This window comes from Culex quinquefasciatus, chromosome 1 (assembly GCF_015732765.1).
Source record: "Culex quinquefasciatus strain JHB chromosome 1, VPISU_Cqui_1.0_pri_paternal, whole genome shotgun sequence".
Lineage (NCBI taxonomy): Eukaryota > Metazoa > Arthropoda > Insecta > Diptera > Culicidae > Culex > Culex quinquefasciatus.
The window spans coordinates 74,847,650-74,873,688 of NC_051861.1; the positions used below are offsets into that span (position 1 = coordinate 74,847,650).

General features: G+C 37.7%; 1 protein-coding gene across 1 annotated transcript; it reads right to left on the bottom strand.

Moving 5' to 3' along the window:
• Positions 1-221: 221 nt before the first annotated feature.
• Positions 222-6,727, bottom strand: LOC6038658 (pupal cuticle protein 27). Its single transcript, XM_038248732.1, has 3 exons — positions 6,398-6,727; positions 966-1,230; positions 222-901 (listed from the first exon to the last, which is right to left on the bottom strand). The coding sequence occupies exons 1-3, from the start codon at positions 6,407-6,409 to the stop codon at positions 501-503; spliced, it is 678 nt and encodes a 225-aa protein (XP_038104660.1). The 5' UTR covers positions 6,410-6,727; the 3' UTR covers positions 222-500.
• Positions 6,728-26,039: the final 19,312 nt, after the last annotated feature.

Here is a 26,039-nt window from a genome sequence, read left to right on the forward strand (position 1 = left end):
TTGGATACCGAAGTTGTAGTAGCGGTTCTCTGGTGTTGAATATTGGTCTCTGTCGTAGGAGCATCAAGAGTATCGCTTCGGTAGAGTTCACTGGATAGCAAGCAGAAATGCTGGAAAACAAGCAGACACTGCATGAACAGCATTATCGGTGATCTATTAGGTAAATATTATCCGTTTTAGAAGTAATGAAGGAAAGTTTCTTTCAAGTAAAACTTCTGATGTTCACTTTAAAATTATCGTTTATTCTAAGAGCATCTTTACAATACCTACACGTTCCCTGACAGATTCGTTCCAGGAAGGCGAAGAAATCTTTTCAAAAAAAACACAGACTAATTCAAAAAATAGGCTGACTTCTTACATTGTTTCTAGAACAACAAGGTTCAAAGTTCTTGGCATGTACGGCAGTTGTTGTGATTGACTTAGGGACACGCGCACACCCGGGAATGGTTCACGCGGAAGTTTTAAACCTAAAACTATAAGGGCAACTTATCGCCGGAGAGTTAGCCGCCATAACTGAGCGAGTACGATCCGGTGTTGATGTCTACTTTGGCGTTCGGGTGCCAGTAGTCGGCACGCTGCTGCGGCTGTGGCTGCTGGTAGTACTGGGGCTGCGGCTGGAATCGGTGTTGCTGCTGCTGCTGCTGGGGCTGCTGGTAGACCGGAGCCGCTGGAGCCGGAGCCTGGCCAACGTTGTTCTGGTAGTACTGCTGGGGAGCTGGGTTGTACTGAACCGGGGCTGGACGTGGCGCGTAGGCTGGAGCCGTTGGCTTGCTGTTGTAGCGATCGTCCTTGTAGTAGATGCTGGGATCTTCGCGATACTGACCGTCATCTTCCTCGTTCGGGCCCAGCGCCGGGTAGTTAGTGTTGGTCAGCGTTGGTGGCGGAACGTTGATGTCAGTACCTGAGTGGAAGAATTTGTTTTTAGATAGAATTTGTCTAGAATGAGTTGACAAGAGTTATATTACCGGCAGGTTCGAAGCCCCGCTTGCTGGCACCATACTCAATCTCGCGCAGTTTTCCACTGTCGTCGATGTAGCCGTACTTGCCCTGGACTTCCCCCGTCGGATACTTGGTTTCAATCTTGAACGACCCGTCCGCCGCTTCGTACCCGTAGCTATAGCTGCCGTCCTCGTTGTGGCGATTGAGCTGCTTCAAAATCGGAACCGGTGTGGTGTAGTCCTTTCCGATGCCCTGTGCTGCGATGACTGTCACCAGGGTGGACAATATGAGCTGCGTGAAAAGAAGAAAGGAATAGACAAGAAACAACAAGTTTAACAAGTTTTCAATTATCGCCCATGGGCTAGTTGTGACAACGGTTCAAGACCAAATCGATTTGGGGTGCAGTGAGCAAGCACTGAAAAATAAGATAAGATCTGAATAAATATACATTCTTTTAACAAGGTGTTTCAAAAATGCGCCAAGATAAATATTATTAAATATTACAATTTGATAAAAAAAAAATGCTGCTTCACTATAAATTCTGGAATTATTTCAATTATTTTTTATTCTCCGTGGGAAAGAGTGGCAAACTGAGAGGAAGGTTTGATGTTTGCTTTCAATCTAATTTTGGTGTACACATCTTGTATTCATCAAAGAGCACAAAGTGACCAACTGGTTATCGGGTTATCGGTTTCTTCCACAAGGCCTGACCCACTTTTCTCTCTCTATAGTTTGCAAACATATTTTCCGTTCCGTTCAATTATAGGCCTCCTCCCCCTCCGTGCTGCAAAGGGGGCTTAGAACATCAAACAACCATTATCACATTCACACTTTGATACTGTGACGAATTCAGGCTCATTCACGAAGCGTGGCCAGCAGGAAGAGCAGAACAGGACAGGTGGTATTGGATTAGTGACAACGATACCAGCGAGATAGAAGCAATGTCTAAACAGAGAGAAGAGAGCCACTCGAACCAGGGGTTCGTTCTTCATTTACATTTTAATGTACAGAATTTGCATGTTTTCAATTTCCCCGAGCCACCAGCTCTAAGTGGATGCAAAAACGTGTCCCACCACGAGGAAAAAGGTGCGAAACGGATGGTTAGCGGGTATTTTTTCGCGCAAATACCTGACCTATGTTGCAGGGACGGGACGGTCCTGGGTCATGGTAATTAAGCTGGTGAATGGTTCGACACTTGCAAAATATCTCTGAATAAGTGATGCTAAACAAGCAAAGTGAGATTGGATTGGAGCGTTTTTTGGTAAAGTTTTCGAAGAGAAAACTCAAAGCTTAACAATAAAAAACTATTAATAAATTGAAATTAATGAAAAAGATATATTTGACAAAAAAGCGACTGTCAAAACAACATAGGAACCAAGAAACCGAAGAGCACATCCACAAAAAAAGCTAGAGAGCAAAAACAGAAGAGGAGCAGAAGAATACATGAGCTAATGAACAGAAAATCACAAGAACAGTAAAACATAAAAGCGCACGAATAAAGGAACACAAGAACAGAGGGCAAAAACAAACCAAGACATTAATAGAAAAAAACGGAGAATTACAAAAATTGAAAGTATGATATACGGACAATGAAAAACAGAACTATTTAGCATAATAAAAAAAAAAGTTCAGTCTGCTTTCAGGGAGCCAATCTAAATTATTTTTAACATAATTTACAATGAAATCATCGAGGGAAAATTTATCCTATAGAACATCAGTTGAAACTTCCTTTAAAGTCAAAATAAATCCCATCCACATCCAAGCATCAATCATCATTCCCAGCATTTATTTTTCATAAAGAAACTCCGCCAGCAACACAACAATGGTTCCCCCTTTTCCGCCCAAATCTGTTTACATTCTGTGACTGGAAAATTCTTTCCCACTCTGAGCTTTCTGTGAACACAAAGGCACCATCATTCCGATAGGTTTGTTCAAATATTTAAAATCCCGTGTTGTGACTTATCATTTGCAACTGCCAACAGCAACAGCAGCGTGGGAAGAAATTTATTCTAATCCTTGTTTTCATTCCATCAGCTCAATCTCCGGCCACAGCGCACGATGTTGGTGTGCCGGTAAATAATTAAGTCCATTTTAAGTTGCCCGAATGGGAGGGGTGGGAAAACTCGCCTAATTTAGCAGGACTCGACCAAATAAGAACTGTGTCTTTTTGAAAGTATTTTTGCTTGAAATTTTAAGTGCATGATAATTTTTTTTGAAGTTAGTTTGAATTCTAATGAGTTTCACAACTCTTCATTCTTCATTGAAAACATCTTAACTACAGTCATGATTGCATTAGGGTGAATTATTAAAACCATGGTATTTGCTCACACCCACCCAGCAAGGCCCTTCGAGCAAAAGTTTCTGCGTTTCTGCAATTTCTCATTTAATCATGAATAATTAACGAATGAATGCGCACGCCGCGTTAAAAATCATCATGATGAAAGACCCAGCTTTTTTTCTGCTGTCCATTCTACCACTCTTAATTAGCACACAGACACATTTTCTTTGCGCAAAACGTAAAGTAGCCGTGAAGCATCACCCCTCAGGCTCTTTCAAAAGCATTTTTAGGAGCATATTGTGGCTCAGTTTTGAAAAAAATCTTTCTTTCCGTGTTTTTTTAAAGGTGCCGGTTATTTTTCAAACGAAAATAGACATTTGGGAGAAATTATTTGTGCTCAAAAGTTTAGCGCACATTTTTCCACTTCACGTCTAGTGCGTGAATAAAAAAGGTGCTTCAAAGAAATAAATTTGTAAAGCTTGACAACCTTGCCTCAAGCATGTTTTTGGAAGAATTCATTTCCTAACAGATGAAATCTTCAATAATTTGTCGAGTTTTCCTGACCGATGTTTAACAATTAATCATTCAGCTTAATTTCAGCATTAACATGTGCAACAAATTGTTGAATTTGATTTTGACAAAAGATCCAAGTTTTCCCTATGATACTTTTATTTATTTAACAAAATGCCGCAGGATCGTATTATTTAATTTTTATCATGTGTACTTTTAACTTCTTAGGAATTATAAAAATGAAAATGGTCATTAGAAAATGGAAAAATCGAGCAAAATGTATATATCACAAACACATGAAATCAACTCCTTAAAACATATATTGAACGCTTTAAAGTATTTCAGGAAAAATAAAGTTTAATGCAATGCCGTCATGGCATTATGCCAAATAGGATACACACTCTTTTAACACACGATTTATTTGTTGTTTTGCTGTGACGTCTGTAATCTTTGGTTTTAATTAAAATATGGCATTATTGAAACGTCTAGAGAAAGAAACCATAAATCACAAATCCCAAATTGATCCAGCTGACCTCCAATATCGCAGCGTGATTCAAAAATCCGCGTTTATTGAATAACTTCATTACGAAAAGCAATCTGTCCTCGACACGACCGGATGACGGGACAGTGTCCTTTAATCTATTGACGGTCCTTTTTAAAAGGTCCACCCCACTGCACAATGATTTTGTCCCATTCTTCCCTTCCCGTAAGAAAACAATGCCCAGGCTATTCAATCTTTCCCGAAAAGTATAGCTTGACCCAGGCTGGCGTGGAAAGCTGCCACCATCGGATGCTGTGGCCTGCGCCCAGCTTTTCCTCTCTTTCCGGCCCAGACAATGGTGAAATTCAAAGCTGGGAATAATATTTTTACGATTATATTCGTGGCTTTTGTCTTTGACCTCGGTCGCCACACTCTAATGAAGAAGGGGGTGGCACTTCACCAAGGGAAGTCGGTGGTGACGGTTTGAGGGCTTGGGGAAATGCAATCTGCTTTTCGTTGAATTGCTGCTCTTTTTTCGCCAAGCGATGGCCGCGGGGGGTATTCCGGATTTTTGTTGTGTCCTCGTGACACAGTAGAAAAATCACAATTTTTTTTGTTGTTGACCATCGCTGCCACCAGTTGAGAGCAGAGCCAAAGTGGCGGAACAGCTGCCAGCACAAATAAAATAATTATTAATTTCGCTCGTGTGAAGCAAAGCACGGACTGGAGTGGACAGGATTATAAAAGGGAGAGATTTTTTTAGTTGCAGTTGTTGAAACAATGATGAATGTGTGGTGATTTTGTAATTTGCATTATGGAAAACAGAGGCTTGGTACTCTGTGAAGGTTTATCAATTCGGATGATTTATTTGATAGTTGTGACAGCCTGCAAAATTTATGAATCGATGGCATTTGGTCGCGTGTTTACTATTTTTTGATAATTACTTTTAAGGGAAAATCGATTTTCAACGTTTGGTGATAAATCTTTTGATAACTATGCATGATCGAATTATGATTCTTTCATTTTTCTAAGAATGATCGAGTCAAACTTTTTAAAGCAATTGGTTTGTATACTATCGCTAAACAAACGGTTCAACTTATTTGGTTACACGAAAAACGATAGCACGATCATTTTGATGACAAATTAAATTCAACACAATAATTAACTCATTTTTGACCAACATGGTCGTTGTCACCAAATAGCACACGAGCGACGATATCTCAGCATGCCCAATGTTGTAGAACTTTTTTTATGTTTTTCTTAAATAGTTAAACAACTTCCAAAAACATGGAAACGATTGATTGAGTCCTCACAAGAATTGAAAATTCATGTTGCTAATCTTGAATATTCTATATTTTTAAATATCAGAAAGGTGTCTTTTCCACACTTTGCTCTTTGCACAAAACATTAATCTGCTAACACACACTCAAGTCTCACCAATGTATGTATTCACAAACTTCTCACTTAAAGCTCACCCCGTAAGCTTCTAATCCCTCATGCACGAGTGTTCAGTGTTCACAGATCTTCGCCTGAGCTGTGCAGTGCAGTGCACCTGAGGCATATAAAATTGTTCATCACATCACAACACCTTTATCCTTCTTGCAACGACATCGTTTCGACTTAAGTTTGATCGAGCAAAGAAAAGTTTTCCCCCTCCCCCAGCCCTCTTTACCCTTCTTCATCACTAGCAATGAACAGCACAAAGTTTTCCACGGCGCGGCGGGCGATGAAGCACTTTTGCACTCGGTTTCCTTCCTTTGGCTGGCTCCTTGTTGGCTCATCGAGCAAAAGCAGAGAATTCATTAAAGCGCTCACTGTTTTCGCTCAAGGACCACTTTTGGCACCACTCAAATCTCGGCGAATCACTGTCTGATGGCAAAACGCACAACCACTGCCACGGTTAGGGTGAGTAGAAATTAAAATCAAGGACCTTTAGTATCACAATTATTTAGCATCAAACATTATCAAGAGAAGTTTTACAAATCTAAGAAAAAGTTTGAAAATTTATTAACAACACATTTGATCTAAGATAAAGTAGTTCAACCTTCCATGATAAAAAAAAGTTAGAAAATTTTCTAAAAATGGGTCAAACTTGATACAAATTTTGACTTATGCATACATATTATGAGACTGATTCAATTTAACAGGTCACCCTACTGCAAAAACAGCCTATCAAAGAGGGTACTTACCAAAGTGTTCATTTTTGGTTTGATGGTTTAATTAAATCCAGACAAAAAAGGCCAACAACCCTTGAAGATTGCGGAGATGATCCTGGCGACGGCTATGCTCTGCTTCTTGTTTTTTAGTCTGGGTAGTTTTTCCTGCACTTTTTTCCAGGGATGCTGTAGAGAAAGGGGCGTGAAAAATGTCACGATTAATTTTGAGCAAGTCACGCACGCACGCGCACGGAGTTCTTTCACAGTGAGAGCAACAATGTGAACAACGATAGTTTGGAGAACGCGACGCGACACGAGACTGTCCGGCAAAAGTTTGTTTACAAACAGCTCACACGCAAGAACGGACAGTTGCTTTTATACGGGGCAAACCAATACACAAACACAGGTGCTTGCACGGAGTATAGTTACTGCGACTAGAGTTTTTGCTCTCGATTTAGTTTCGTATTTCTAGAGTGATTTCTCACTCTCTTTCAAGTTTACTTTTGCAAATGATTCCACAACGAGAAGCGAACATTAGCATTTTTTGAAACATGTTCATATTTACAGAACTTACAAATTACAAGTTTCTGGAAATCTAAGTTAACAAAAAAGACCTATAAGAATATAAAACACAATAACCTCAAATCAAAATCAATCAAACCATCCACATTAACGACCCCCGGGTCTTTTGTGGTCTCTATTGCAAGTTTCTGCTCGAACCTAGGAGTCCGAAGGCTTGAATGGGGAGAGCACCCAAACCTCTTTCTACTCCAAGGAACCTTCCACCCCAGTGTTTGAACTGACGACCTTCGGATTGCGAGTCCAACCGCCGCCAGAGATTCCACCGGAGTAGGCTTGGTTTGGTGTGTTGTTTGTACTTATGGCATGGAGACGACTCCTACACCTGGAATGACTTAACGGCCTAACAACCAAGGCCGGGACCGACATTTTACTTCCTCATCCGATGGAAGGTTGCAGCAGATGGAAATCGAACCCAGAATCATCCGCTTACAAAGCGGACAGCGTAACCATTCGGCCACGCACTGCCACAATAACCTATAGGAACTTGAAAAAAACTCTTGATTTTTTTCGATTGTTTGTCTAAGCACTCATCTAAGTGTTGTTGAGAAAGACCTCAAGATAATTAATCACAATAATTAAAAATTCGATGCAAAAAAAAAAAAATGGAAATTAAAAATATAATTCCAATTTCAATTTGTGACTTTTTTAAGAATCTATCCAACTTTTCAACATATTATAAATATATATTTAAGTACCTTTATAATACACTAAATTTCAATCTGAAATATTAAAAAAACAACCTCAAATATAATAAGATATAACATAACTCGACATTTTTGGAGTTGATATCAGTAAACGCTTCAGTTTCGCCAAGTTATGATAAAAGAGGACTATTTGAACATGCTACATTCGACAGAATTGGATTTTAGTGGATGGCCTGCCAATAAATAAAATTGTAAATTTCGGGTATCAATTCTAGGGAACAATCTTAAGCAATCATGCGCTCCCACGTTTATCCATGGCGTTAGCAAAAATATGGGGATGCGTGGGGTTGCTCATAAGAGGGTACGCATAACTACTGAACATGATTCCATAGCATTTATTATTAAATTTACTATTATAGGGAATTCATTAAAACTCAAATCTATCATACCTTGACGAAACTGAAGCATTTATTGACATCAACTTCAAAAATGTCAACAACAAATAATATTATGAAGTGTTTGATTCTTTCTCATTGAAAAAAAAAACTTTCTATTTATAAAATTGATTTTGCCTAAATGTATGGAAAAGGCCTATCAAACCAAGCTTCGTACAAGCAAGTTTTAAGCTGTTTCTGCTAAAAGTCTAAATTCATTGTTCGCGGTTTCAGCACGGAAATGTTGAGGTCAACATTTTGTTGCATCCACAAAAAATGTTTTTTAACGTAACTATTTGTTTCACAAAAAGAGACTCACTTCATTCAAAATAGACTTATGTATGAGACCTCAAGAATGATCAGATGACATTGACTCGGACAAAATCTTTCTTATTATATTAAAGCCGAATATCAAAATCAAAAAGTGATTGGAGCAATAAGAAATATGGGTAATTCTCCGCCAACTCACACAGCAGTTGCCCCGACCCCTCTTCGATTTGCGTGAAACTTTGTCCTAAGGGGTAACTTTTGTCCCTGATCACGAATCCGAGGTCCGTTTTGATATCTCGTGACGGAGGGCGGTACGACCCTTCCATTTTGAACATGCGAAAAAGAGGTGTTTTTCAATAATTTGCAGCCTGAAACGGTGATGAGATAGAAATTTGGTGTCAAAGGGACTTTTATGTAAATTAGACGCCCGATTTGATGGCGTACTCAAATTCGAAAAACGTATTTTCATCGAAAAACACTAAAAAGTTTAAAATTCTCCCATTTTCCGTTACTCGACTGTAAAAATTTTGGAACATGTCATTTTATGGGAAATTTAATGTACTTTTCGAATCTACATTGTCCCAGAAGGGTCATTTTTCATTTAGAACAAAATTTTTCATTTTAAAATTTCGTGTTTTTCTAACTTTGCAGGGTTATTTTTAGAGTGTAACAATGTTCTACTAAGTTGTAGAGCAGACAATTACAAAATTTTAATATATATACATAAGGGTTTGCTTATAAACATCACAAGTTATCACGATTTTACGAAAAAAGTTTTAAAGTTGGTCGTCATCGATCATGGCCGTTCATGGTCACCCGCGACAGACACGGACGACGAAACAAAGAGAAACGCAAAAAGTAACTTTTTCAAAACTTTTTTCGTAAAATCGCGATAACTGTGATGTTTATAAGCAAACCCCTTATGTCTATATCAAATTTTTGTAATTGTCTGCTCTACAACTTAGTAGAACATTGTTACACTCTAAAAATAACCCTGCAAGTTAGAAAAACACGAAATTTTAAAATGAAAAATTTTGTTGTGACTTCTGGGACAATTCGAAAAGTACCATAAAATGACATGTTTCAAAATTTTTACAGTCGAGTAACGGAAAATGGGAGAATTTTAAAACTTGTTTTTTCGATAAAATACGTTTTTTCGGAATACGCCATCAAATCGGGCGTCTAGTTTTACATAAAAGTCCCACCAAATTTCTATCATCACCGTTTCAGGCTGCAAATTATTGAAAACACCTCTTTTTCGCATGTTCAAAAATGGAAGGTCGTACCGCCCCTCCGTCACGAGATATCAAAAAACGGACCTCGGATTCGTGATCAGGGACAAAAGTTACCCCTTAGGACAAAGTTTCACGCAAATCGAAGAGGGGTCGGGGCAACTTTTCCCGATTTCGTGTGAGTTGGTAGAGAATTACCCATATACAATTTAGCCTGAAGATAACTACAAATTATACAAACTAAAAAAATGTACTTGAAACGAATCCTGTTTTCTACTCGAACCTAAGCATCCGTAGTAGAGGTGGGCAAAATCGCTCTTTTTTAGGAGCTGCTCATTTTCGTTCGCTCTTTAAAAAGAGCCGCTCTTTTGAACGGCTCTTTTGCTCTTTTTCAAAATTTGGATGAAAAGGGGTTTTTTCAAGAATCGTGTGATTTTATAAGTTATTTCACATTAGACTTTTATAAATTAGGCCGTACCAAATATTTTTTGAAGTTTATAACCCTCAACTCTGGCCAAATTCGCAAATAATAAATAAATAAATAACAAGCCATGGTATAAACATTTGAATGAAAACATATTTTTAAAATGCATTTTACACATCCCCAGTTGTATTGCAATCATTAGTTTTCAAAATATCGAAGTATTAATAAGCTGTTTTTAAGCCGAAAAAAAATGGAATTGGAAAAATTGCTATTAATTTTAAAATTGCGTTTATTTCTGCAAAAATTAAACGTTTTTGAAGTTGATGCCAGTAAACGCATTAGTGAATTTCTGATTAAATCGCTCAAGTCTATAAACGTTAATGTTTAATCTGACAAAATGATTTATTATTTTTCCAAAATCTCTTTAATATTCAGTAGATTTTTGGTAATATTTGACAAATTATGCAATTTGAAATGCTCAAACTTGTTTTCCGGTATTACTTGAATGTACACTCAGTTGTACAATGAAACGTTTATTTCGTTTTGCTTAGAAAATCATTTACTTTTGGGATTAACTTTTATAAGTATTGAAATTTTTGAAATTGCATTTTCAATTCTCAAAAACAAATTTAATACTATTTTTTTTGAATTCAATAAATTATATATATGAGCAACTCTCTACGAAATCGGCCGATTTCGACCATTTTTATTTTTTGTATTTTTTGATTTGGCTCAAACTTTGTGGGGGCCTTCCCTATGACCAAATATGCTATTTTGCGTCATTGGTTCACCCATACAAGTCTCCATACAATTTTGGCTGCTGTCCATACAAAAATGGTATGTAAATATTCAAACAGCTGTAACTTTTGAGTGATTTTTCTGATCAATTTGGTGTCTTCGGCAAAGTTGTAGGTATTGTTGAGGACTTTTGAGAAAAAAATAGGTACACGGAAAAAAAATGCAAATTTTTTTATCAACATTTTTTTTACTAAAACTCAATTTCCCAAAATACGTATTTTTTGATTTTCGAGATTTTTTTATATGTTTTAGGGGACAAAAATCCGCAACTTTTGAGCCAAAGAGAAACATGGTCAAAAAATCTGCAAAATTGAATTTGCAATCGAAAAGTACTTTACAGATTTTTTGATAAAGGGCTCCGTTTTCAAGATTTAGCCACCGAAAGTTTGATTTTAGCGAAATATTTGCAGTTTTTCAATTTTTAAAAATGGTGACCATGAGTGACCATTTCTAAAAATATTTTTTTTAAAAAGTTCAGAAAATTTGCTATAAAATTGTTTAAGAGACATTGAAGATTGGACCTCGGGTTGCTGAGATAGAGCTGCTTTAAGAAAAAGAAACACGAAAATTGAAGTTTTCTAAATCTCACCAAAACAACCCAACATTTTCTAATGACGATTTCTCAGCAATTAATGGTCCGATTTTCAATGTTAATATATGAAACATTCGTGAAACATCTTTTCGAAAAAAATATTTAAAAAAATTTTAATTCAAGACTAACATTTAAAAAGGGCCAAATATTGAATAATACGCCCATTTAAAATGTTAGTCTTTATTTAATATTTTTCAAAATATTTTTTTTGAAAAGATCGGAAAATTTCACGAATGTTTCATACATATACATTGAAAATCGGACCATTAAGTGCTGAGATATCGTCATTAGAAAATGGAGGGCTGATTGGGTGAGACTTAGAAAACTTCAATTTTCGTGTTTCTTTTTCTTTAAGCCGCTGTATTTCAGCAACCAGAGGTCCAATCTTCAATGTCTCTTTGACAATTTTATAGCAAATTTTCTGAACTTTTCAAAAAAAATATTTTTAGAAATGGTCACTCATGGTCACTATTTTTAAAAATCGAAAAACTGCAAATATTTCACTAAAATCAAACTTTCGGTGGTTATCTTTAAAACGGAGCCCTTTATCAAAAAATCTGTAAAGTACTTTTCGATTGCAAATTCAATCTTGCATAAAAAAGTAATGTCAAACTTGGTTTTGCATAAAACTTCGATTTTTTCCAAAAATTACTATTTTTTCAAAAATTCATAACTCGGCGGCAGATTTTTTGACCATGTTTCTCTATGGCTCAAAAGTTGCGGATTTTTGTCCCCTAAAACATTTAAAAAAAATCTCGAAAATCAAAAAATACATATTTTGGGAAATTGAGTTTTAGTGAAAAAAAAGTTGATAAAAAAATCTGCAAATTTTTTTTCCCGTGTACCTATTTTTTTCTCAAAAGTCCTCAACAATACCTACAACTTTGCCGAAGACACCAAATTGATCAGAAAAATCACTCAAAAGTTACAGCTGTTTGAATATTTACATACCATTTTTGTATGGACAGCAGCCAAAATTGTATGGAGACTTGTATGGGTGAACCAATGACGCAAAATAGCATATTTGGTCATAGGGAAGGCCCCCACAAAGTTTGAGCCAAATCAAAAAATACAAATAAAATCCATTTCCGGTTTTGGTAGAGAATTGCTTATATAACAAAAATCATGCCATTTTGCAACGGTTCTTTCAAAAGACCGGAGTTAAAAAAGAACCGCGGTTCTTTTTTTGTGAGCCGTGGTTCGTTCGCTCTTTTTAGTAAATCGGCTCTTTGAGTGGTTCGCTCTTTTTTGCCCACCTCTAATCCGTAGGCTTAAATAATGAGAGCACCCCAACCTTTTCTTACACAGGACCTTTCCGTAGAGAGCCTGTACGGAATTTAGAACCCTGTTTTGACAGCTCGGTTGGAACCCCCAAAGTAACAACGCGCCTCTTCATATAGGCTCTCTATCATTCCACCCCGAGATTGTTCAAAGCGACGTAATATGAAAAAATACAAATCTTCTAGAACAAATTTGTGTGGTAATGATGATGAATAAAGTTAGGGAAATCTGAGTTTTAGAGAACGAAAATTTAAAATTACTCAATAGCGAAAGCTACATGTTGTGTTATTTTATTAATACTTGGCAAAATTAAAGAAAAAGATATCAACATGTTTGAACTGTGTACAATTAAATTGCTAGTACTTGAAATTGAGCTGAAAATCACCGATTGCGATAGGACATTCAACATTAGCTGAGTGAAAGTATATGGGAAAAATCCGAATAAATAAATTAGGTTCAAAAAAGGAAATGTAAATTTATAATCCAGAATTAGTTCAAACTACTTCGTTACTACGTATGGATTTACTCTATCTCCTATGAGTGGGGTGTGAGCTTCTCTTGCTCTCTCTATTTCTCAGTGAGTAGAACGCAGCGTGCGCCAACGCCTCGATTACAATTGCGCGCCAAAACATGGTATGAGCGCCAAAGCGCCATGCAAGCAGGTGTGCAAACTATTCGTCGCGTGCAAATTCCTTCGAAAGCCTAAGGCTGAAGGATTTCACTTATACTGGCTGACGGTGGAAGCGGAAGGAAAAACATATATCGCACAAATCTAATTTGAATAAAAATTACATGTATTAAGCAAAGCGGTTTCAAGCACAATGAATAAATATAATACAACCACTTCAGTTGGACTCAAACTTCAGCAAAAAACGTGCTGCCAAACTAGAATTAAAATTCTGGTATCCGTGTTAAGCTGTTTGTAATAGGTTTCCATCGAAGGCTGTAATTCTAATTCCTCACAAAAAATCGTTCTAGATTCCAATCTGTTTTATTTTCATTGCCCTCAGCTAAGCTAACAAAACGACTCCAATCGAGTGGATGTTGGCTCGACATTGTTCAGTTTTCATATGGGGATAAACCAGTTTTTAGGGGGTCCGTCATAAAAATCTATATCCTTCTTTTGACCAGCCAGCTAATGGCTTTGGAATGAGGTAGATAAAACAATTTTATTTTAGCACGTCAGTTGGCGTGCAAAAGAACCAAAGGTCATAGATTCTGTTCACAAAAAATATCTTAAAACGCTCGCAAATAGCAGAGCAATTTGAAATCATAAAGACAGCAATAGATAGTTTTCAATTAGATCAGTGTCACCTCAGAAAATCTTACCTTCTCAAAGATGAAGTAGATATCATTTGTTGTTTTAAAAAATATTATTAAATATAAATGAACTAAAAAATCAGCAATAAAAATATGCCATTAGCACTTAGTTGAATCTTTGCCAAAGAATCAAAAAAGTTAGTATTGTGATTTGGATCAAAGTTCATTTAAAAATTCATGTCACTCAGTATCACTTTAATTTCTTTACATCTTCAGCCTCAAGCTCCTTTCGTGGTAATCCAATTACTGCAACTGTTTTGCAACACCCCTACAACTGTAGTAAAACAGTCAAGGCTATACTATTTCTTTTCAGGCAGCGCAACCAAACAACATTAAGTGAGCAATTTCTTCAGCCTAACCACCACCATACAAATTCACATAGACACACGCCGACGTACGGTGGGGTAGAACACTAAAATCTGTTCAAACATTTATCCATCCATTAGCTCCGTGTAGCATGACTTCCTTTCCGCTCACACCATGCTTTTTATTTGAAATTAAGCTGGCTCTGCACCAATTACTTCACCATAAAATCAGCGGGTATGTGTGCAACAACTGTGGAATTGGTTTCGATTTTTCACCACATTGTTTCTACTAATAGTCGACACTTTGTGTCCCCATCCCTTTCACATAGAATCATACACACTCCTTGCTCTGTGAAAGAACTGTAACTGCAATAATCTTACACTTGTGCAAGCACATGTAACTTTGATTGTATCCTTGGAACAAGCATCATTACCGGTGTTCTATCATTTCACACTTCAATGTTTCAATTTTGATTAGTTTGAGATTCGAAATGTTATTTTTTCAATGAGGCGTTGATAAGTCAACTGCTTAGATGTTTGACTAAAATCAAAAAAATCCTGTTGAAACTGCTACGCATTTTGCAGTAAAACATGAATAAAATAACACTTCCTAAATTTATACAACTTGATAAATTTTAATTGCAATGCAGTTTGCCTAACGTTTCGTCTTTAAGGGCACATTGTTTTCAAAATGCATCTTGCAACAAACTAGCACAACGGTTACAACATGCTGCTACAGTAATGGGCCAATTGAACCAAAATCAAAGCTTTGGGTTGATTGGTGAAACCAAATGCTCTTGTAGAATTACACACCTTTAAACGTCCTTTTTGGTGGAAAATTAAGCTCACTTGACAACACTAATTCAAACGCGCGCACCTCTCAGACACTCGAAGCACAGATGTCACTTCACTACACTAGTCAGATTTGCGTTTTTCTACAATTTTTTTGCTGCAACTGCTGCTGCTGCTGTCTTGTGGCGGCACGATTTTTTCTTCTTTTTAGCTTTTGCGGTTGAACTGCAGCCAGTTCCTCTAAAACTGAATGCACTTTCCCACCTTTGAGTTTTGGTGAAATGAGCTCGAATGTTTGCGCTGCCGCTAGCTTATATAGCTATTTGTGCACTTTTAAGGCATTCCCAAAAGGGGCAACCAGCGCAGCGCTGAGAGTCAATTTCTGCTGAGTATGAGCCTGAGAGTGCGTGGGAGTGGTGGGTGGTCAGTAAAAGGGTGGTGGGGAAGGAGAAAAAGAATCGCTTTGCACATTTCTCGAAGCTTAAGGTGCACCAATAGAAAGGATCAACGTCCACCCATCCCCTCCTAGTCCCCATAACGATCTGGAGGGTTGGCTTTAGAGGAGTGTTGCAACCGCATACACCAATTGCAAACTGGAAATTTCTATAGCGTTTGACCAAGCAAGAGTGGCATGCACATGTCGTCGTCGGACAGTAGCATTCCAAGCTAACACCTGAAAAAACATCTCGAGAGAGTTTTGGTGAACTAGAACATGACAGGTACTGCATGCAGCACTTACTAGTTGTGGACTGCAATTGGAGATAGCTGATGCAATGAGTTTGTAAGATGAGATTTGGTTTCACTACACCCAAAACTGGCAGCGCTAGTCCGAGAGAATGATGGTCTCGAGTCGAGAGAATAGTGGTACCATTCACGGACGCAGAGAACACAGCTCGAGATGGGCGATAGAACTATTCTCTCGAGGTTCATTTGCAAAAAAAGTTCATCCGTCAAACAAAAAACCAAAAGTGTCAACAACGGGAATCGAACCAGAGACCTTTGATAAACCAATCCAATGGCTTAGCTGCCTCGGCCACCACAGCTTGGTGACCAAGGAGAAGTCAGAAGTCGATGTATGACACTTGTTGGAGATTTATTGATTCAACTAACGAATGAACTCATTTGTTATGATGGTGTGAGTTGGTACCATTATTCTATCGATTTTGGCACTGAGCCCTCAATAAATTTTGAGAGAACGATTATCTCGACTCTGAATTTTGGGTGTAGCACATTAAAAAAGTGAATTGATCTTTGATTAATGTTGCAAGGCAAGACAACCCAAGATATTTCAGTAAACATTACATGGTGATCTGGCAGGATTTTAGCAAAGACTAATTGAGTGAAAATATTCTTACAGAAATGTTGTAATCAAGACTGTCAATTCTAATATAAGAAAAAAAGCGAAACATGATTTTAAAATAAGGCAATCTAAAATAAATTAAGTAGGAAATATAAATTTTTTCAGTGTGAAGCCTGCCATCAAAATAATTGATCATCACTCCTAGGCATCATCTATAAAGTATGTCACGCAAAAATCGGCTATAATGTACAAACTCCCCTTCCCCTATGAGATATCCAGTTTATTGGTTTCACACAATATACACAATTAAAAGAACTTGATTTTTATTCCCCGAGTTTTCCTTATATGACCAATAACCCAAAAGTTTACTAATCCTTGGTATGTGCTAATTTCCGTCCTGTTAATCCTTAGAAAATCTCCATCCATGTGGGCTGTATGCAGTCCAGCGTAGAACACAATGCTAAAAAGGAAATTAGCTTGCTTGCCAAATAACACCGATGCAGCTGGGGCTCCGCAAATTGTGCATGAAAAGCTAGCGAAAATTAGCGCATGTACTAGTGAGATTTGCTACATATGTGGGGATTTCCATTTCATTCCACATATCAGCATGTGTGTCTGCTGAATGCCGGTGTTCGTACACACATCCCTTTTATGAATCTCCACGGTGCAGTTTGACGCCATCATCCTATCTGATCGCATGCAGATTTAGGTCAACTTTTACTGTTGTACAACTTTTCATTCATTTTTATAAACATCAACAGTTGAAACTAAACTTGGATATTCAGCACAAAAAAAAAATGTCTTTAGTGGTTTGTTGGCAAAATTCTGCAATTTTACCCTCATTTTATTAAGCTAACACAGAAGACACTATTTGCCGCATCTAACATCAACTTATGACAAAATATAAGAAGTGAAATGTGAGGCGAGTAATCACGATGGTAACGAGTTGTCGGCGATGCAGGCAGAGCACGTCATCCCACACATCAGGACATCATGCGACAGATAAACACAGGAACGGCAAGCATCGGGAATTTGTACACGACGATGAGCAATCTCGTTTTTGCTGCTCTCTCGCATTATGTTCTGTGTCAAAATATTTACAGTTCAACAAGGCTGAGGAAGATGCATCCGAAATACAAACACACACACACAGTACATTTCACTAAAGTGGCAGTAAACGGAACAACCCGGGAGAACGATGATGGTGATGGTTGGGCTCACCGCAGGCCCGTGTGTCCACCAGCTGAACCGCTGGTCAGAATGCTCTGGGAAACCAGACTCAGACTAAGATTTCAAGCAGTGAACTATCCCCTGTTTGTTTTTTCGACTGGGTAACGGTGTTAGTCGGTACTATAAGAGAGTTTTTAAAATTATTTAGCTCATTTTGTTCTTGAGTAAATATTTTCTTCACCGGTAAGTTTACTAAAGAGGTGCATTTTTTGTGACGAAACAGAATTCAAAGTACGAACTTGGTTACACAACATTTTATGTTGAGAGCAATTCTCTACAAATCGGCCGATTTCAACCATTTTTATTTTTTGTATTTTTTTATTTGGCTCAAACTTTGTGGGGGCCTCCCCTGTTTTGTGTCATTGGTTCACCCATACAAATTTCCGTACAATTTTAGCAGCTGGCCATACAAAAATGGTACGTAAATTTTCAAAAATCTGTAACTTTTCAAAGATTTTTCTGATCATTTGGTGTCTTCGACAAAGTTGTATGCATTGCTGAGGGCTATTGAGAAAAAATAGGTACACGGAAAATAATTGCATATTTTCTAATGACTTTTTTTTACTTAAGCTCAGTTTCCCTAAATGCGTATTTTTTTGTATTTTCAAGATTTCATTTAATATGTTTTAGTGGACAAAAAACCGCAACTTTTGAGCCATAGAGAAGTATGGTCAAAAAATCTGCCGCCGAGTTATAAATTTTTGAAAAAAATGATTTTTGAAAAAAAAACCGAAGTTTCATGCAAACAAAAATTTGACCTATTTTTTATGTAAAGTTGAATTTGCAATCAAAAAGTATTCAACAGAAGGCTCCGTTTTCAAGATATAGCCACCGGAAGTTTGATTTTAGCGATTTTTTTGCAGTTTTTCGATTTTTAGAAATAGTGACCATGAGTAACCATTTTTTTAAATGTTCAGAAAATTTGCTATGAAATTGTCTAAGAGACATTGATGATTGGACCTCTGGTTGCTGAGATACAGCGGCTTAAGGAAAAAGAAACAGGAAAATTGAAGTTTTCGAAGTCTCCGCAACTAATGGTCCGATTTCCAATGTTAAGACATGAAACATTCGTGAAATTTTTTGATCTTTTCGAATACATTTAAAAAAAATTGAATCAAGACTAACATTTCAAAAGGGCTAAACACTCAACATTACGCCCTTTTGAAATTTTAGTCTTGATTAAAAATTATTCAAAACATTATTTTCGAACAGATCGGAAAAAAATCTCATTTTCATAGGGAAAGTTTGAGCCAAATCAAAAATACAAATAAAATCCATTTCCGATTTTAGTAGAGAATTGCTCTTGAATGAAAACAATAAGATTGTACTTGCATGCTTCACGAGTTATCAGAATTTTCGAACAAATTTCGGAAAACTGATGATTTTGAGCATATTTTACATGAAAGATATGAACAACGTATCTTAGTAAAAATCCAGAAAACTCGTTGACCACACCACCGCTATAAACATTTAGGAGGCAGTTTTATGTGTAGTTTTTTTTCGGTTTGTTTTAGAAGTCATATCGAGGTGCCCCAATTTAAATGTAACTTTCAGCATTTTTTGACTATAGGTAGTATGAACAAATTTGGGCCCAAAAGATGCCATCTTGTAGGCATGTACTATTTTCAAATCGTCACTTGTGTTCAATCTTTTGACACGTCTGCTGTGAAAAGATAGGACGTATCACAAGATAGCACACCAGTGACTAAAATTTAAAACGGTGTAAATAGTTTGTTTGAGAAAGATCGTGGGGTTTTAAAAGTATCCTGCCCGTAGAAAGTATCAATGCCCGTTTTACCCTGCTTTTAAATCAAGGCACCTCGTTACGACCTGTGACACGATCTACAAAAACTCGCTGTAAAGAGTTGTACTTTTCAAGAGAAAGCCATTTTTATGATGCTACTATACATCACTTACATCATCATTTACATAATTATTTTTCAATTTTTACCGAGTTTGCAAACCAAAATAAATGTAAAAACTGTTATTTGCAATTTTAACTGTTCAGGTTTAAGGCTGTAAAATTTCGGAAACCACTCAATTTCATATGGGCAGCGAAAGCCCGCACAGGTTAAAGCTCCCAAAAATAAATAATTAACAACAACACTCATTTCATATGACTCGAATCAATTTCCCTCAAAAGGTTTTTCCCAAAATAAAAAAAAAATATATTTTTTTTTTGCATCTCAAAATTGTATAATCACGCCACCAAAAATAGTTAGACGTGCAGTCTCCTCACTTTCAATGCAGTACAAAAAGGGAGGAAGCGAAACAACATTGTAGAATAGCGACATAACGAGCAAACAATCGCTGCTGCTGCAATACAAAATTAATAATGAGAATCATAAAACATTCGCGAACGGACGGACGAACAGCAGCGAGCTTCATCCCATCAACGACGAGTTGGACAAAAGTGGACCAACCGACCCACTGACAGTGGCCATAACAAAAACCAGCTTTTAGTGGGATAACTAAGAGAAAAGGAGTTGGAATAATAGAAGGGCAAAAAAGTTATAAATGTGTATTAATATTTAATTTTAATTTTTCGTTGAAACGTTTCACCCACTAGACCGGACCGGAATCGTTTGATTTCAGTTCAGCTTGCATTCTATTTTTTTTTGCTCTTTTGCACCAGTATATCACTTTAAGCTATACCAGTTGTAGGTAAAAGTGGAGCGAACTCTTTTGTATGTTTGCGTGTTTGAAATAAATGGTGGTGGTGATTTTGATTAAATGCGAAGCATGCAGCTTTAGTGTAAACGTGGCCGCGATTATATCTATATTTCTGGTATTTTTATTTCAACTGTTTCAATTGTTTCTGATTGATGGGGTTTCAATTCGGACTTTAAATGTAGAAAATGTCGCTTATTCGGTTTTATTACTGTTACCGGTCAGTGGGTTGAATAATTCGTTGAACATGACCGTTTGTCATTGATTACGTTATGTAAACTTAAAACAGTATAATCGAACTAGGTCGATATGAAAATTTAAACAAAAATCGACAACCACAGATTCGACGTATACCTTATCTTATTTATAACAATCTCCACATTTTGATTAATCTAATTTCAATGTTAAAAGAAAAAATCTTTGCAAAGTGATTTCTTCAAGAACTCTCGGACAAAAAATCTATATTCGCTAGCGTGGTATTTTGAAATAGCATCTTCATCTTGCCATTTTGCAGAATAGATTTTTCTTTCAGTAAAGTATACTGAACAGACCCTAACCCCTCATACACGCAGATGGGGGGAGGGTTTGATGGGAAACGCAGTGAATCAGCAAAAAACAGGGTCCTCTAAAGCACAAATCCGTTCAGATCTCGTCGAAAGGATGATACTTTCCACTCAGCGATAGATCCCATATCATAGCAAAAATGAGTAAAAGAAAATAAACCGTAAATATCTTGGCTTCATCCCACTGAGTGAGTGTGTAAGTTCACATGGTTATGGGAGAAATGAGGCGCTTTTCCGCTGGCGAGAGTTTGTTGACAGCGTCCTGAGTATGATGAAAATGCGTGCTATACATCTTACAAAACGAGCTTTGGCGGAGATCAGAACAGATCCGAGAAAATTGTGTGCTCTGGACATGATTGAAATGTTGTAAAAAGTGGCTTTCGCTGTAGCCTTGCTTTTTACCGGAAGTCTGTCTAGAAGTGATTTGAACTAATCAGATGATATCATCGAAACTGGTAGCGACTTTATATTGATTGGAAAAAAAACAATTGAATGCGTGTGAATAACACAAATTCTAAATATTTTTTTATGCAGCCACTCTGAACTATTCACATACTTCACCAAACTGTACCCGGGTGGCATTACCTGCTAAACCACATCCAAAATTGGTTCTGCCAAAATAATCGGTGAAAATGAAGCCACATTTTCACACTTCGTTACTCGATCCTACCAAATTACAGCTGGCGACGACGAGGAAGAGATGAGAGCACGTTTTCCAACCATAATTAAAACGCAACACGTGGTCCACTATAATCATGCTCATAAAACCTCATCCTGCTGCCTTGCCCGGTTGCAACTCCCTTTTGCTACTTCTACCCACGTGGCCACCAAAGTGTTGGTGGGTGGTTGTTGGTAGCCAATGTAGCTGTACGATCTCATTTAATTCTGATGCTGATTGAAGCTTCAAGAAGGCTGCTTTTACTCAGATAGCTTCATTATTGAAGAGACCGAAAAAAAAAGATTTGATAAAAAGAAAAAAAAAATGATTTTAAATGGTTTCCTAAAAATCCTGCTCATTGTTCCACAAGAATGTACATTACATATAGGTTTTGAAAAGTGGCAAAAACAGTTTAAGTTCGACTAACTTACTTTCCCGCGCATGTTTGGCAAAAGTCACATTTAGTCATGGAAACCGACCGACCGACTAGTAATTGCTGAGCTTAACCAGCAGCCAGTTATGGTATGTGAGTCTTATGGCCTTTCAAAGTGCATAATTGATACATTCGTCAGGAGCTACATATTTAAGGTGCTAATTAACGCTTAACACCGACTGACGTGGGCAAACATCGTTAGGGGCCATATCATACGTCTGCTCTTCTGGGTGGTTGGACTTGACAGCTTTTAGCCAGAATGCATTTCTGTAAAGTGAAACCCTCCAGGATAAAAGATGCAAACATATCAATCTCGAAGCGGTGTACGGTCAAGTTATAAAAAAAAATATCCGGTTTGGGTACAGGAAACGCAGTGAGCCATGACAAGAACAGCTTGAATAGCTAATTCGAGTTTGATTTAGAAAGCTTATATTACAAAAAATATTAAATCTTGTCTACCCGTAATGAAGAATCAGACCACGCACTCGACTAAACAATCCAAAGGTCTCAGGTTCGAATTCCGCAATAGACCAAAACAACTTCATTCTTAGAAGACCTGGGAGGTTAAGGTGAAGGTATGTAGCAAAACGCGATTCCAGCCAATGTTACATCAGTTTGGGGGGATTGAAGCTTAGATGTAAAAAGAGGTACCCGCATAGTCATGAACTATATAACTACTTTATGACAAATAGTTACTCAACTATTTATCAAATGGTCTCTACTATTCATTAAATTGTAACCCAACTATATATGTACGATATATCAAACCATTAATTCCATTCCCAAAATAGTTTTGGTCGATTTTACTATATGAGAAATTAGTTGTTAGGCAGAAAACTATATGAGGTTTTCATACATATGTAAATATTTTTAAAAACTTGGATTTTACGTGAAATAGTCATTGCCCAAAAATTGACTATTCCTATATAGTTTCTGAAAAACTACTTTACCGACACTACTTTGCCGACACTTTAAAAAGACCGCAAAAATGAACCCTACAATTGTTGTGATAACTACTTCGGATATAATCAAATTTGATTTTTAAGTTCTATCGATAGTTGGTGAATGTTTACCGCCATTTTATGTGATGTTATTTACGTTGCTGCCGAACTGCTGCCGCCTTATCCGATTGATCTATGTCTGTTGGTGGTTTTTCAGTGGTTTTGGTGACATGTTGTGTTAGAAGGAGCAAGCTCGGGGCAAGTATTTTCGATAAGTCCAAGTAGTCCAAACAATTGACTCATTTTATAGTGAACAGTAATAGTCCACCATGTAGTACACATATTTTTGGTGTATGGTAAGAACAGCATGCCTACTTTTTCTGGAATAGTGAAAGTCAATTTCATGAGCCCTCGTAACATTTTCTTCTTTTGGGGAGTTTTCTGATAATCTGAGGAGAAGTGGGGTGTTGAAGGTTCTCTATCATCCAGAGGAATCGACTGTGATCAATTTACTTGATAAAAGTTGAAATTTTTGTACCAATCGTTTAACATATAGTTGGATTATATAACAAACTGTAATTGTACTCCATACTGTTGAAATATTGTTTGAACTATTTGGACTTACAGAAATTTTTAATTCAAAATAGTATGGTGTATAGTAATTTTACTTCATGTAAGTTGACAAATTATTTGGATTATACAAACTTATCGAAAAAATGTGGCCGCCATCAATTGTGTTCTACTATAGCATTTATAGTAGGTTTTAGTTCTTACAGGTTCTGACTATAAAAATCTAAAATCTGTGGAATTTTGCTATATTGTTCTCAATAAAGTTGATAAATTGTTTGAACTATTTGGACTTGTACATTTTTTCGTTGAGTCACGTTGTCTAAACAATCCGAACTGTTTAGTGTAAGGTTATTGTACCCCAAATAGTTCAAAAATAGTTAGAATCATTAGATTTACTTCAATAAAAACGTCATCATTTGACGATCAGTTTCGTTATGGTTTTGTATAGTGCCGTAACTATATGATAATGGTTAAGTATGTGGTAACTACATCTCTTTTAGTAGTAATATAGTTTGGACTATTCCCCCGATGGTTTTTGATTATGCGGGTATGTAACGGATGGCAGTTCCTGACCCAATCGTTACAGTGCGTCTCTTTGTTTCTTGTTAAATAGGATGTGCTTAAATGCAGGCAAATACTTAAGTCATTGGGCGGAGCTTCACTACTCCCACTGGCTAGGACTAACAAAAGCCAAGACACCCTACGCAGCCAGTTCCATATCCCCACTATTGCTGCCCCACAAGAAGGAGACTACAAAGGAAACCGACGTTGGTAACTGTTTGGTAGCCGATTGGTAGCAAGGATTGACAGAAGTCTGGTTGGCAGCAATACCGTAGATGACTTGCGAAGTCAAGAACTGGGAATCGGTCTATTTGCCCGAAGGACCCGTAACCAGACAGACCGGCCTAGAAGTCTGTCGGACAGCAGGTAATTGCCGCCGTAGAACCAAGTGTGACCCAGTACTAATAGTGTCCTGTGAAAAGGACCCCTCAATGTTTGACCCTTAGTGTCATCCCTGGCCGGACGTTTCGGACGCATCCGTAATGTCCTCGTGGAACCCAACAACCCCAATGTGTCCACGTCCTTGATGCTCGATTACGGGCAATGTTCCGGCCAACCGTCAACACCAGCCGAAGTCCCAATCCGTCACCATATTGGGAGGAGCACAGGACGTTCAGACGGGTCCACCAGAAGCCGCGCGCATCAACCGCTACCGAGTTCCAGGATCGGGAACCGTGATCCATGTAAGCGACTGGAGGTCGCGTAATCATCGTCTGGACGAGATTGCTGGAAGGAGGAGAAGCTGGGTGATCGTCGAGCTGCTGGGGCCCCAAGAACCCGGAAGGTACAGGTCAGATAGACGATAAGAAAGTGGGAAAGTTGAGGTTAGGAAAGTGGGAGGAAGTGAGAGATTAAAAGTGTGCACATAAGTTAAATAAAGTGGTGTTTCGTTTGGTAGCTCAAGTGTTTTCCTGTATCCGTTAAAGTTAGTGTGGATAAGCGTGCCGACCTTGAGGTGTTTTGTAGAGCCCCTACATCGAGTAAGGTCTCGGCTAACCGTAGTTACAGGCAGACATGCATCGGCACTATGAGCTCTTTTTAACGACACTAAGCTTGTTCTAGATGGCATTTTCGTTTAAAGCAATGTTATGCTTGTTGCTAGGTAAAAATCTCTTGTTTTTGGCTTGAATAATGTGTAGAAAACATTGGTTCATTGGAAAACCTGATTTTAGCTATATTTTCATGTAAATGTTCTCTTAAGCTCTCAAGAAGAACTTCTTAAAAGCTCTTTGAGTGCAATTAAGAGTTCTTTACCTATATCTCAATTGGGTTTCAAAATAATCTCTCAGGGTCTTGGGAGCCTAAAAGACAAGCGTAATAAGCGTATTCTAATCACTGGCACAACATGCTGGGTATCTTCTACGTGAAATGCCAAACAAGTTCTTCTAAAAGAGGAGTTAGAGCGGATGCATGTCTGGTTACAGGTATGTTTAACATCCTACTTTGCAGCAATGTAGTAATTTGTCTGTAAAAGTCTCTCAATGGATCCACTACTTAACCCTGCCCTAGCTTAACATTGAGGCGCGCAACATGATGCCCTATTAAAACCGGACTCCCATATAGGGCAATGGCACGTTTCGGAGTCATCTTACGAGGCGGGCATGACTTTCACTACAAGAAGCAAACGTGTTGACGAAGGCGACTGTGCGACTGACTACGGATGCGGACGAAAGCGCGATAACGACACTGCCCCTCGGCACTTGACTTGGCCCCCCGGACCATCCAACCGACCAATGTGTGTCATGTCAATGCAACGGTGCAGCAAAGTCGTCACTCACGACGACGTAACCTAATCCAATATTCCAAACACACTCGAAACTGTAAAATTTGAAATTCAGTGTGAATACTGAAGAGGAACTGCTTTGGCAGACAGCGACCAAGTTGGAAGTATACTTTTTCTGCGTTTACTTCTACTCTTTGCCAACTCTGGGCAAAATCTGCTTACAGAATCCAAACGGAAGAGATCTACCAAAATTTAGAAGAGGAAGATTCAGAAAATGTCGTCGGAGAGAGAATGAGTCGTGTTTTTTTTTTTTTTTTTGCAATGTCTTGCAGATCCTAATCTTTTAAATCGT

Coding starts and splice junctions, on each gene's coding strand:
- LOC6038658 (XM_038248732.1), bottom strand. Junction 902..965: donor GCGGGGCTTCGAACCTGCCG/GTAATATAACTC, acceptor TCTTCCACTCAG/GTACTGACATCAACGTTCCG.